The 12,592-nt window shown below is 32.3% G+C and overlaps 1 protein-coding gene across 2 annotated transcripts in view; it reads left to right on the top strand.

Moving 5' to 3' along the window:
- CEP152 (centrosomal protein 152) overlaps window positions 1–12,280 on the top strand; it is an 85,850-nt gene extending 73,570 nt beyond the window's left edge. For both annotated transcript variants that reach the window (XM_033920179.1, XM_033920177.1), the window contains exons 23-27: window positions 710–806; window positions 904–1,007; window positions 3,872–4,028; window positions 4,201–4,304; window positions 11,211–12,280. In XM_033920179.1, coding sequence (XP_033776070.1) covers window positions 710–806; window positions 904–1,007; window positions 3,872–4,028; window positions 4,201–4,304; window positions 11,211–12,160 — 1,412 coding nt within the window. In that variant the 3' untranslated portion in view covers window positions 12,161–12,280. The remainder of the gene's footprint in view (window positions 1–709; window positions 807–903; window positions 1,008–3,871; window positions 4,029–4,200; window positions 4,305–11,210) is intronic.
- Window positions 12,281–12,592: the final 312 nt, after the last annotated feature.

Consider the following 12,592-nt stretch of genomic DNA (forward strand, 5'->3'; position numbering starts at 1 on the left):
ACCCTTACCTATTGTTTTTCCCGTAATTGTGCTCTTTTTCTCAATGATTGTAGGTCTCGCCCTTCTTTCCTAATTGTGTGTAGTTAGTATATATGTTTTGGTATGTGTTTACTAACCTAGCCTGGTTCTGTTTAGTAATTTAACTTTAACTTGTTTTTAAGATACTTTTTATTTCTGTACACCGCCTAGAAATTTGATTAAGCGGTATAATTTTTTTTTTTTTTTTTTTTTTAATAAACTTGAAATGATTGATTGGGGGTTGATGAGTCTAGGTTTGGGTGTTAGGTTTTAGAATTGCAATTATTTTATTTGTATTATAGAATTGTATTTAAAAAATGTATTAAACATTGCATGGAGTGTTAAGGGTTTTCCTGGAAGTGCTGTATGTAAATGCCAATAAATAGAAATATAAACCTTCATTTCAAAATATAGTAGTTTTGTAATATTTATATAAAGGGAGCTCTAATCTCGCACAATTTCCCTTTTTAGTTTATAAATAAAAAAGATTTTGGCTAAAAGGGATACCAAGATAGCAACAGCCATTGACCATCTTACCTTCTTCTGTTTAATGTGGTCTAAAGGAATGGAAGACAGTAGGATTCATTTGTTACAAAGTTTGGAAATTTTATTTTTCGGATCTTGTGATATTCCATTTATGTATGTGTGTAGGATTTTGAATTTGATTTTTTTTTTATTTATATTTTTAAAGAAACTGAGACAGTTGTCAATTCTTTGAAGAGGCAGAATAATGAGATGAAGAAGATCCTGGAAGAAATGAAAAAGCCATGCAGTAAAACAGCACCCAGGTATCTCTTGGAAGGATTTTTGTTCTGTGTAGGTAGATGTACAGAATTCAGCATTTTGCCTTCAATTAATAACTTATGGACTTTTGTCACTCTCTAGTGTACAGTCAAATGAAGCCAGTGAAAACTTTTGCTCATTTTGTAAAGGAAAAGGATTGGAAGAAATGCGTTCTCTGTATATTAGAGCTGTTGACAAAATTAGAGGTGAGTGCTTCTTAATGTCTCAGAGCTTTATCTTTAATTCTTATACTTCATCTTCTTGAAAACAATCAAGATACCTTAAATTGCTCAGCACAATATTACTGTCCAACCAAATCAGACAAACAAAGAAAAATGGGGAGACCCAATGATCCACAGTGAAAACAATCCACCGATGAAAACAAAAACTGTGGATACAGATGTTCTGGAGATAATTTATTAAACACTGACATATAAAACCATGAAAATTCAATTTAAAAAGTACAATGATAAAAAATACTGTGTTAAAAATCCAACCGGACCCTACACGGTCCGTGTTTCGGCGAACACGCCTTCCTCAGGGGTCCTAAAAGAAAGAAGTAATGATGAATAATGATAAAGAGAAAGATAAAAAGATAGAAAGATAAGAAATGACTGTGATGACAATCTGGAGCATGCATATTAGTGTCTATACTCGACTGCAAGATAAAACAAGTGAGCATGATCACACTTGGCTCACTTGTTTTATCTTGAAGTCGAGTATAGACACTCCTTGCTCCAGATTGTCATCACAGTCACTTCTTATCTTTCTATCTTTTTATCTTTCTCTTTATCATTATTCATCATTACCTCTTCCTTTTAGGACCCCTGAGGAAGGTGTGTTCGCCAAAACACGGACCATGTAGGGTCCAGTTGAATTTTTATCACAGTATTTTTTATCATTGTACTTTTTAAATTGAATTTTCATGGTTTTATATGTCAGTGTTTAATAAATTATCTCCAGAACATCTGTATTCACAGTTTTTGTTGTTGTCATCTGCATAGCTGTAGGAGGTAATGCCTAGTTTGTCTAGGTAAGAGCTTAGGGAGGCAATGTATATTTTGAAGAGCGTGGGGGATAGAGGTGATCCTTGGGGTACTCCACATGGGTTGGACCATGGTTCTGATTTTTCTTTGTTTGTTTTGACTCTATAAGTTCTGGTTTGCAGGAATCCTTTGAACCATGTCAGTACCTTTCCAGTAATTCCTAATGAGTCTAGAGTTTATAAAAGGATGTCATGGTCTACTAGATTGAAAGCTGCGGAGAGGTCTAATTGTATGATCAGCATTTTTTTGGCCTGTGCTGAGGTGTTGTCTTGCAATGTCCATGAGTGTTCCTAGTAGGGTCTCAGTGCTTTAGTTGGTTTTGAAGCCAGACTATGTGGGGTGGAGTAGATTGTGGTTTTCTAGGTAGACGTTTAGGGCTTTCCATGACTAATTTGAAATCCCAGATCCTAGAGTAATAAAACTTCAAGCAACAAGGAAACGAGCCTTCTCATATGCGGGTCCTTGCCTTTGTAATTCCATATTTCATGACTTCTTTGAGGGAATATCTTACTCTTCCTTCCGGAAACTATTGAAACCTATTCTCTTTCTTCTTCACTATGGATCCATCCAAAGTCCATTAACGAATGTCTCTAGCTAAATATGTCTGGCGCTAGCCTTTCTTGGTCTTTTGGGCCAGAATGAAACTCAAAACTCTAAACTGTTTAGAGTATACTTTTAGTTTAATTTTTAATCTTTCTTGTTTTCCTATTACTGATATTTATAAATTTATATTGCTAGTTTAACTTTTCTATTTTTCCTTATAATGTAACTATAATACTCATTTTCTTGGATCTTGTGAGAGTGTTGCCGCTTCCTGGGTGGAGTCTCAAGTGATTAATCCGGCCAGAATTTGTACAGCGATCACTGTCGTTTCTTTATACCATTACCAGATTTTACAGAATGGATGTGGTGGCTCGGTCTAATGCCGCATTTGGGGCCTTAATGTTGCGAGCAGGCTCTTTTGTCCCACCCTAGATGTTGCCATTGCTTTGGTAGGTCACCTTTAGAATTGATTCCGGAGGGGACGTAGCAGAATAGAAGATTAGGTTCTTACCTTGTTAATCTTCTTTCTGTTAGCCCCTGATGGAATCAATACAGCCCCTCCTCTGTCTACTCTGTTTTTCTCTGTATTGCCTGCATATTTCTGCCTCAAATATTTCTCCTTTCAGGCCTCAGTATTTTCCAGCCAGTAGTAGGCTCTCCAAGGCCTATCTCAGCATAATTGGTGGTCCAGTGGGTAAATGGGGCAAATCAAAATCCATTCTCTCCTGCCTCAAGTAATTGCATCTATAAAAAATGGAAGCCACGACAGCCAAAATGAATGTCTGGTTTGGTAAAATCATGCCAGGAGTCCCATATTATTACTCTTTTAAAAAATTATTAGACACAACTATTTGACAAATTTGTAACCAAAGCTCCCTAATCTCTTTTAAAATATAATTCCTTTCTGATGGATATATGTATTTTATTGGGGGGAGGGGGGAAATTGGATGATTAATATTTTTATTTAATGATTGGATTTCTGTATGTATTATGAAAATTTTCATAGAAAAATTGTTGGGTGGGAGGGGGAAAGGGTTATAATTTCTACTTTAATGGATTATATGTATAAGAATGTCAAGTGCTGTATATTTTATTAGTAATGTAATGTTTTAATATTAATCACTTGTTTGTCAGTTTTAAAATGAATAAAGAATAAAAAAAAAAAAAATATATATATATATATATAATTATGTACTGTTTACACTTTTTAAGAAATTGATGTACTTTTATGAATTTTATATTTCTTGAATGTTCAGCTTACTTGTTGTGAACTGCCTAGAACCATCTGTAGTCTGGCGGTATATAAGAATAAAGTTATTATTATTATTATCCAATGGTAGTCTTGTTTCCTCTTTAAATTCTCTAAATGTTATTAAAAAAAAAAAAAGAATACTCAGGATTTGTATCCAGTACTTTCTGCTGGTACATCTGAATCGGATAGTTTCTTTTTTAATGTGATTTATTTATATTTTGTAATACAGAAGATATGATTCGTTACATTCGTGAGAGTAAGGAAAGAGCAGCAGAAGTGCTAAAAACTGAGGTACTCAGAGAACGCCAAGAGACGGCACGAAAAATGCGCAAATACTATTTGGTTTGTCTTCAGCATCTACTGAAAGATGATGGGAGTCTTGATGGGTGAGTTCCAGGTTGAATAAGTATGAAATTGCATTATCTGTTTCATAAACTTAAAATGTGTAGTTAAGGCTTTTAAAACAGCTGTCGAGAGAGAAACTGGCAGTGATTTAAAGAAAGCAAACCTGGGCAAAATACTCACATTCTAAATGTAATGTTTTGGAATTCCCAACAGTGCTGAAAAACGAATTATGAATGCTGCTAGCAAGCTTGTTACCATGGCCAAAGTGTTGGAAAGTCCTATCTGTTACAAATCCCAGGGCAAAAATAAAGCAACAGGTATGTTTAAAGTAAAAAGAACACTTTCTTTAAAGTTTTCCTTGATTCTGTTCTACATAGAATTGAGAGAGGAAGACATGCCTGCTTAAGAATCAAGTTGAAATATTGAATTTATTATTACATATGTTCTCGTATATAAGGAGAAATTAGGCTATACGTGCTCAGGATCAGATTAGATCTGCCCACAGACATAAACTATCCTTCCCCTCTCTACACGGCATCCTCCACGCAGGTAAACTGGGCAGATCCCTCCTCTCCAAAATCACCGGCCTCTGGAACGACCTCACTGTCCCGCTGCGGAACCTGGACTCCCTCCAACTATTCCGAAAACAACTGAAAACCTGGCTTTTCTCTAGCATATAATAATCTCTTCTCCTGATTACATCCCCTCTTTTTATGCTTTGTAAATTCTTTCTCTTCTCTCTTCCCATATTTTTTAAATTCTGTAAACCGTGTCGAGCTCCACTTCAGTGGAGAAGATGCGGTATATAAACCTAAGGCTTAGTTTAGTTTAGTTTAGATTAGATATTGCCCTTTAAAATATTAACTTTTCAGTTAATAATTCTTGTTCATGGTCTTCTTCGGTTGCAAATCTTTATGTTTATAGTTTAACGTGTTTTTATGGTAGAGGTTAATTTTTAATGTGAAAACAATTACATGTGGGGGTCTTTTTATTAAGGCGCGCTAAATGCTAATGCGCCCATTATATTCTATGGACGTGTTAGCATAAATCGGCTAGCACGCCTTAATAAAAGACCCCCTATGTTAACTACTATATCCATTAAAGGGCTATTCATTAGATATGATACCCATTCAAAAAAGGTCATAGTGGGTAAAAAAAAGCCTCATGTGACAGCAATTTACACTTAGCAAAAAAAAAAAAGCTGTTGTAATTAAGATCATTGGCATAAAAAAACTCCACTCACAATTTGTGATATACATCTCAAAATGAAGAAAAACCGACCACACAACTTATCTAATGATGCCACACTCTCTCAGTGGCTACTGCTTCTCAATGCTCATGTTTATAATCCAAAAATCGCAAAACATAGGGGAAACAAATCCACAGAAAACAGAATGGTAAAAACAAGTGGAATTGTCCAATAATAAAAGGTGCAATAAATAAAGATGTCTTTCAACTCATCTGGACAAACAGGTCATCCTTTATTCTTCCAAAAATACTCGACCCGACATGTACATGTTTCGGCCCTACGGCCTGCGTCAGGAGTCTATAGGTAATGTATAAAATCATATAAACACATCTAGAAACATATAAACACTATAATAGTAAAATATATGATAGCAAAAACATAAAACACATTCAAAATGTTAAAAATATTAAAAATAAAAATAGAAAACAGCAATTTGCATATACAAGTTTCTTTAAACAATACAAAACTTATACTTTAATAAGCCGATACATAAATACAAAAATATATAATAACTAATATCGAATAAATTTATCATATAAATATCATATAAATTTAAAATCAATCTTAACGACAAAATATCATATAAATTTAAAATCAAACGTAATTTAGATATCAAAACAACGCAATCTAAATATATTTATATATAATTAATAAAAATTAATATATTATTAATAAAAAGATTATATATCGATAATAAATCAAAATGAAAAATAAGGAGATTAAAAAACAATCAATATATGTTCCTTAAGAGTCTATTATCAAAAGTACAAAATAATGGAGCAAAAGAATATATATATATATATTGCCACTAGAAAATATATATAAAAAAATATTATTAAAATATATATATATATATTTATAATCAAAACCAACAGACATATGATCAATAAAGGAAAACAATGAGTATATCTAAGCACTAAAAACAACATATAATGTAAAATTTAAGGATATATTATGGAAATGTTGAACCAGTGTACCAAAGAATATTTGAAAATGAACCAATAGCAGTTAAAAAAGCAGATATCAATGTTAAAAACGGATATAAAGATGACTGAAGCATGCTGGATGAAATAGATGAGATATAAGAACACTGCAATACCTTGAGGATCTTTGGGTATAAGTAACCACGAGTATGGACCACTCTAAAATGCTGTATATATCTAAAAAAGAAATTATGTACCTACTGAATAATGTATAGCAATAAGAAACAGAGAAAGCTAGTAAAAAAAGCTAGTGAAAAAAGCTAATAAAAAATGAGCCAGTAAAAAAGTGCCACAAGTTGAAATATACCATGAAAATGTTATAGAATCAAATATAAAAAACTGTGGGGCCCTACTGAAAAATGTATAACAACAAGAGGCAGAAAAAGCTAGTAAAAAATGAGCCGTTAAAAAAATGTCACAAGTGAAAACGTACCATACAATCTACCTTGAAAAAGTATATGTCACCAGTGAAAACGTACCATAAAATCTAACTTGAAAAAATAAGATCAAACAAAAATGTGTGTGCCACAATCCGATAGACACAAACCATAAAGAACAAAAATAAGGAAAACTTACCAAAACGCCGTCGTCTGAATGCTTACTGTAAAGTAATGATTGGAAAGTAAAGAGGTCGTAAAAATGCAGGAAATAAAAAGCGGTGGGGAACGTGATGACGTAAAAAACGTAATGACGTCATCAGTATCTGTAAAAGGAACGAAAAAAACGTAAAAGCAAAGCCATATGGAAAAATAAAGACATATAGAAAAATACAAAAAAAGAAATACAAAAAAGAAGAACCAAAGTATAAATAAAGTCCTCAAAAGGTAACAAAAGGAGTGAAAATAAATAATAATAATGAAACAAAACCAATGAAACAAAACCAAACATGAACAAAATTCAAAAAGGGCCAAAAGACTATATTTAAAAAGATGTATATATATATATATATATATATAATAAAAAATATAAAAATAAAAAAATAAAAATAATAAAAAAAATATATAAAATATATTAAAAAAATGGATATATAAAAAAATATATATGTATATATAAAAAAATATATATAAGAATGGAAAAAAGAAAAAAGAAAATATATATAAAGAAATATATTCTTCATCACAAGAAAATATACAGGCTCACATACAAGATCTCAAGTCTAGATCTATGTTAAGACCCTGTGGACTGATGGTATTAAAATTATATATAAACCGTTGTTCCTCCTTTATAAGGAAATTATCAGAATTACCACCTCTCCACCTGGTCTTAACAACTTTTAAAACAAAAAAACTTCAAATCAGCAATGCAGTGTCCTTTATCATACCAATGTTCAACGATCGGAGCAGATTGTACATTTCTACTAATACAACTTCTATGTTCAATTAATCTAGTTTTAATCATACGTTTTGTTTTCCCAATATACCATTTATTACAGGGACAAATGATGGCATAGATCACTTGTGATGTCTGACAATCACTATATTCTTTTAAATTTATTTTAATCCCAGTCACTGGATGTTCATAACTAGTCACCGTCATACTGTGCTTACATACAGAACAATGTCCACACGGTATGTGTCCAACGGGACCATTACTGACAGATGGAAATTCTGGTAAAGCAGATGGTACTAAAATGTCCCTTAGATTTCTATTTCTTGAATATGCTATTACTGGTTTAATCCTTTCAAAACAAGCATGAGGTTGTAGAATGTGCCAATTTTTCTTAATGATGTTCTGTATATCACTAGAAAGGTATGAAAATCTCAAAGTACACACCAAATCAGGTTTTGATCTGACTGCAACTTGATGCAATAGGTCATCTCTATGTTTCATAAGTGCTTTTCGATAACATTCATCAACACACTTTTCGGGATATCCCCTGGCTATAAAATTGTATCGCATTACCGGAGCCTGTTTTTCAAATTCTTCAATGTCTGTACAGAGTCTGCGTAGTGGACTCAATACTCAAAAGTCCAATTGTTCCTGCTTCTCATCTTGAATCTCACACAGATAATTTTTTAGAAAAAATATGTCCACTCAACGGTTTATACATAATTTTAATACCATCAGTCCACAGGGTCTTAACATAGATCTAGACTTGAGATCTTGTATGTGAGCCAGTATATTTTCTTGTGATGAAGAATATATTTCTTTATATATATTTTCTTTTTTCTTTTTTCCATTCTTATATATATTTTTTTATATATACATATATATTTTTTTATATATCCATTTTTTTTATATATTTTATATATTTTTTTTTATTATTTTTATTTTTATATTTTTTATTATATATATATATACATCTTTTTAAATATAATCTTTTGGCCCTTTTTGAATTTTGTTCATGTTTGGTTTTGTTTCATTTTTAATATTTTTTATTATATATATATATACATCTTTTTAAATATAGTCTTTTGGCCCTTTTTGAATTTTGTTCATGTTTGGTTTTGTTTCATTATTATTATTTATTTTCACTCCTTTTGTTACCTTTTGAGGACTTTATTTATACTTTGGTTCTTCTTTTTTGTATTTCTTTTTTTGTATTTTTCTATATGTCTTTATTTTTCCATATGGCTTTGCTTTTACGTTTTTTTCGTTCCTTTTACAGATACTGATGACGTCATTACGTTTTTTACGTCATCACGTTCCCCACCGCTTTTTATTTCCTGCATTTTTACGACCTCTTTACTTTCCAATCATTACTTTACAGTAAGCATTCAGACGACGGCGTTTTGGTAAGTTTTCCTTATTTTTGTTCTTTATGGTTTGTGTCTATCGGATTGTGGCACACACATTTTTGTTTGATCTTATTTTTTCAAGTTAGATTTTATGGTACGTTTTCACTGGTGACATATACTTTTTCAAGGTAGATTGTATGGTACGTTTTCACTTGTGACATTTTTTTAACGGCTCATTTTTTACTAGCTTTTTCTGCCTCTTGTTGTTATACATTGTTCAGTAGGGCCCCACAGTTTTTTATATTTGATTCTATAACATTTTCATGGTATATTTCAACTTGTGGCACTTTTTTACTGGCTCATTTTTTATTAGCTTTTTTCACTAGCTTTTTTTACTAGCTTTCTCTGTTTCTTATTGCTATACATTATTCAGTAGGTACATAATTTCTTTTTTAGATATATACAGCATTTTAGAGTGGTCCATACTCGTGGTTACTTATACCCAAAGATCCTCAAGGTATTGCAGTGTTCTTATATCTCATCTATTTCATCCAGCATGCTTCAGTCATCTTTATATCCGTTTTTAACATTGATATCTGCTTTTTTAACTGCTATTGGTTCATTTTCAAATATTCTTTGGTACACTGGTTCAACATTTCCATAATATATCCTTAAATTTTACATTATATGTTGTTTTTAGTGCTTAGATATACTCATTGTTTTCCTTTATTGATCATATGTCTGTTGGTTTTGATTATAAATATATATATATATTTTAATAATATTTTTTTATATATATTTTCTAGTGGCAATATATATATATATATATTCTTTTGCTCCATTATTTTGTACTTTTGATAATAGACTCTTAAGGAACATATATTGATTGTTTTTTAATCTCCTTATTTTTCATTTTGATTTATTATCGATATATAATCTTTCTATTAATAATATATTGATTTTTATTAATTATATATAAATATATTTAGATTGCGTTGTTTTGATATCTAAATTACATTTGATTTTAAATTTATATGATATTTTGTCGTTAAGATTGATTTTAAATTTATATGATATTTATATGATAAATTTATTCGATATTAGTTATTATATATTTTTGTATTTATGTATCGGCTTATTAAAGTATAAGTTTTGTATTGTTTAAAGAAACTTGTATATGCAAATTGCTGTTTTCTATTTTTATTTTTAATATTTTTAACATTTTGAATGTGTTTTATGTTTTTGCTATCATATATTTTACTATTATAGTGTTTATATGTTTCTAGATGTGTTTATATGATTTTATACATTACCTATAGACTTCTGACGCAGGCCATAGGGCCGAAACATGTACATGTCGGGTCGAGTATTTTTGGAAGAATAAAGGATGACCTGTTTGTCCAGATGAGTTGAAAGACATCTTTATTTATTGCACCTTTTATTATTGGACAATTCCACTTGTTTTTACCATATAATCCAAAAGTCATCAGAAAAACTCCACAATCCATAACTTCTCTCTTCAGCTGCCTCAGGGGTATTTTAGCATAACACACCATGCACCAACAATCTCTTCATGGCAACTTCATGCCATTAATCTTAATTAAGAGGCAGGTTTATTTTACTAAGTGTATTTTTTCAAGTTTTCAAGTTTATTAGGTTTTTATATACCGCCTATCAAGGTTAACTAAGCGGTTTTACAATCAGGTACTCAAGCATTTTCCCTATATGTCCCGGTGGGCTCACAATCTATCTAACGTACCTGGGGCTATGGAGGATTAAGTGACTTGCCCAGGGTCACAAGGAGCAGCACGGGGTTTGAACCTACAACCCCAGAGTGCTGAGGCTGTAGATCCAACCACATGCTGTCACATGATTCTGAGGCTTTTTTCTCCACTGTGACCTTTTGAATGGGTATCATTTCTCAGTGGACCTGGTTTGTTACTCTAATTCAAGCTCTGACATTCTTACGACAATAATGAGTGCCACTCAGCAAGACATGCCACCCGTCAACACAAACACAACTGTGAGACACTGATACATCAAGGTTACAAAACCTTACCGAGTTGTTTGTACAGTGCTGCCAGTGTGAGCGCTTGGAGGCAAGTTTGCAAATTTAATTGTAGGTCCTCATAAATTAAAACTCTGTGCACACCTACATCTGGATCATGTAAAGTATCTGGTCATCATTATTTTTATGCGTGGGTTAATTTTACAAGAGATATATTTTACAAACCTATACTGTTGTGTGTGTAAAACTTCCTTTATAAAACTACTCCCTTGAACATTGATTTTGTACTTTTTTTTCCTTTCTAGAACAGCCACCTGTATTAGAGTCAGAAAAGCGAAACGTGTTACAGACTTGTGCAAACCACATAGATAGCAGATCAAAGGATAAATATGTTGGCACAAACGTCAGTGCTCAGAAACATATACCTTGCAATTTAAGTCAAAAGTTGAATGAAGCAGTGTGTACAGACGTGAAGCATGTTTCTTGTGAACATGTAAATAAAAACTCTTCAGGGAAGTGCACAAATTTTCAGGAAGACATGATACCTGGTATTTCTCACAATGGTGAGACTAGAGAAAAAAGGACTGTCGGTGAGGTAAAGACCACTCAAAAATGTCAAATAAATATTGATGCTGGCTCTCTCCATCCGACGTTATTGCCAGATAGGACTCAAGAGTTGTCAAAGCCCATGCATGCTTTTAAATATGTAGACAAGCCACTCGAGACAGAATTGGTTCATGCAGCACTTCGGAGTGATAGTGGACAAAACTGTAACCAATCAAAAAGATTCCAGAGAGTCACGTGTGAGAGAGGCTTCAGCTTTGATGTTCCGGAGATGCCAGTAAGAGATGGTGCTGTTCTCCCAGACACAGTACAAAGTGAAAACTGGGCAAGGAGCGCAAACATACAAGCTCAGTCTTCCCTCCCTTTAGGCCTCTTCTCAGCAACCAGTGTGTATTCTGATGTGAGAGAAAGTGTTGATGCCTGTGGTGAAGGATTTGTTGTTCAGAATGACCCATTGCACTTTGAAAAAAGAAAAATCAATCATAGCAATAAAGAACATCTAGGCAAAATTGCTGGGTTAATTCCTTCTCAAAATACCGTTGATGTAATTCCAGAAGTGACAAAAAGCCATGCCATTCAGTATCCTGATGCCGACAAAGTTTGCAAACAGCACCTAAGAAAATTAGGATTGGACGTCAAATCTATCCATCAGGACAGCGGAATTGATAGTCCATACGCCAACTTTCCTTAAAATCAATAAAAGCAAATATTGTACAATATTCTAATGAAATACAAAATTGCACACTTTGCTATTTGGAAAAAAAAAAAATTAAAATTGTTCTCTAGCTTGGAATTATTTTTTTGGGACACATTCAAACGAAAGTTTGGTCACACTGGCGTTGGCCCTAGCAGGAATCACACATCCTAATGCTATTCTCTGTGCACTGACTGAATGTGGACAATTGTGGTTTTGTAATTAGTAGTATGGAGCGATGTGACTTTATAGGAACAGAACAGACTGGGCGTTTTTTTTTTTTTTTTAAATTTATTTTATAAATTCATCTTTTGTCACTGAAGTCCCTTATTTATACAAATAATGATGCAGTGTTGCATTATAATCTTCTGGAATGTTCAATATCCATGTATGAACAAGACTCATAATTACTTGAAATGTTCAGATAGG

This window comes from Geotrypetes seraphini, chromosome 14 (genome assembly GCF_902459505.1).
Source record: "Geotrypetes seraphini chromosome 14, aGeoSer1.1, whole genome shotgun sequence".
NCBI classification, from domain to species: Eukaryota; Metazoa; Chordata; class Amphibia; order Gymnophiona; family Dermophiidae; genus Geotrypetes; species Geotrypetes seraphini.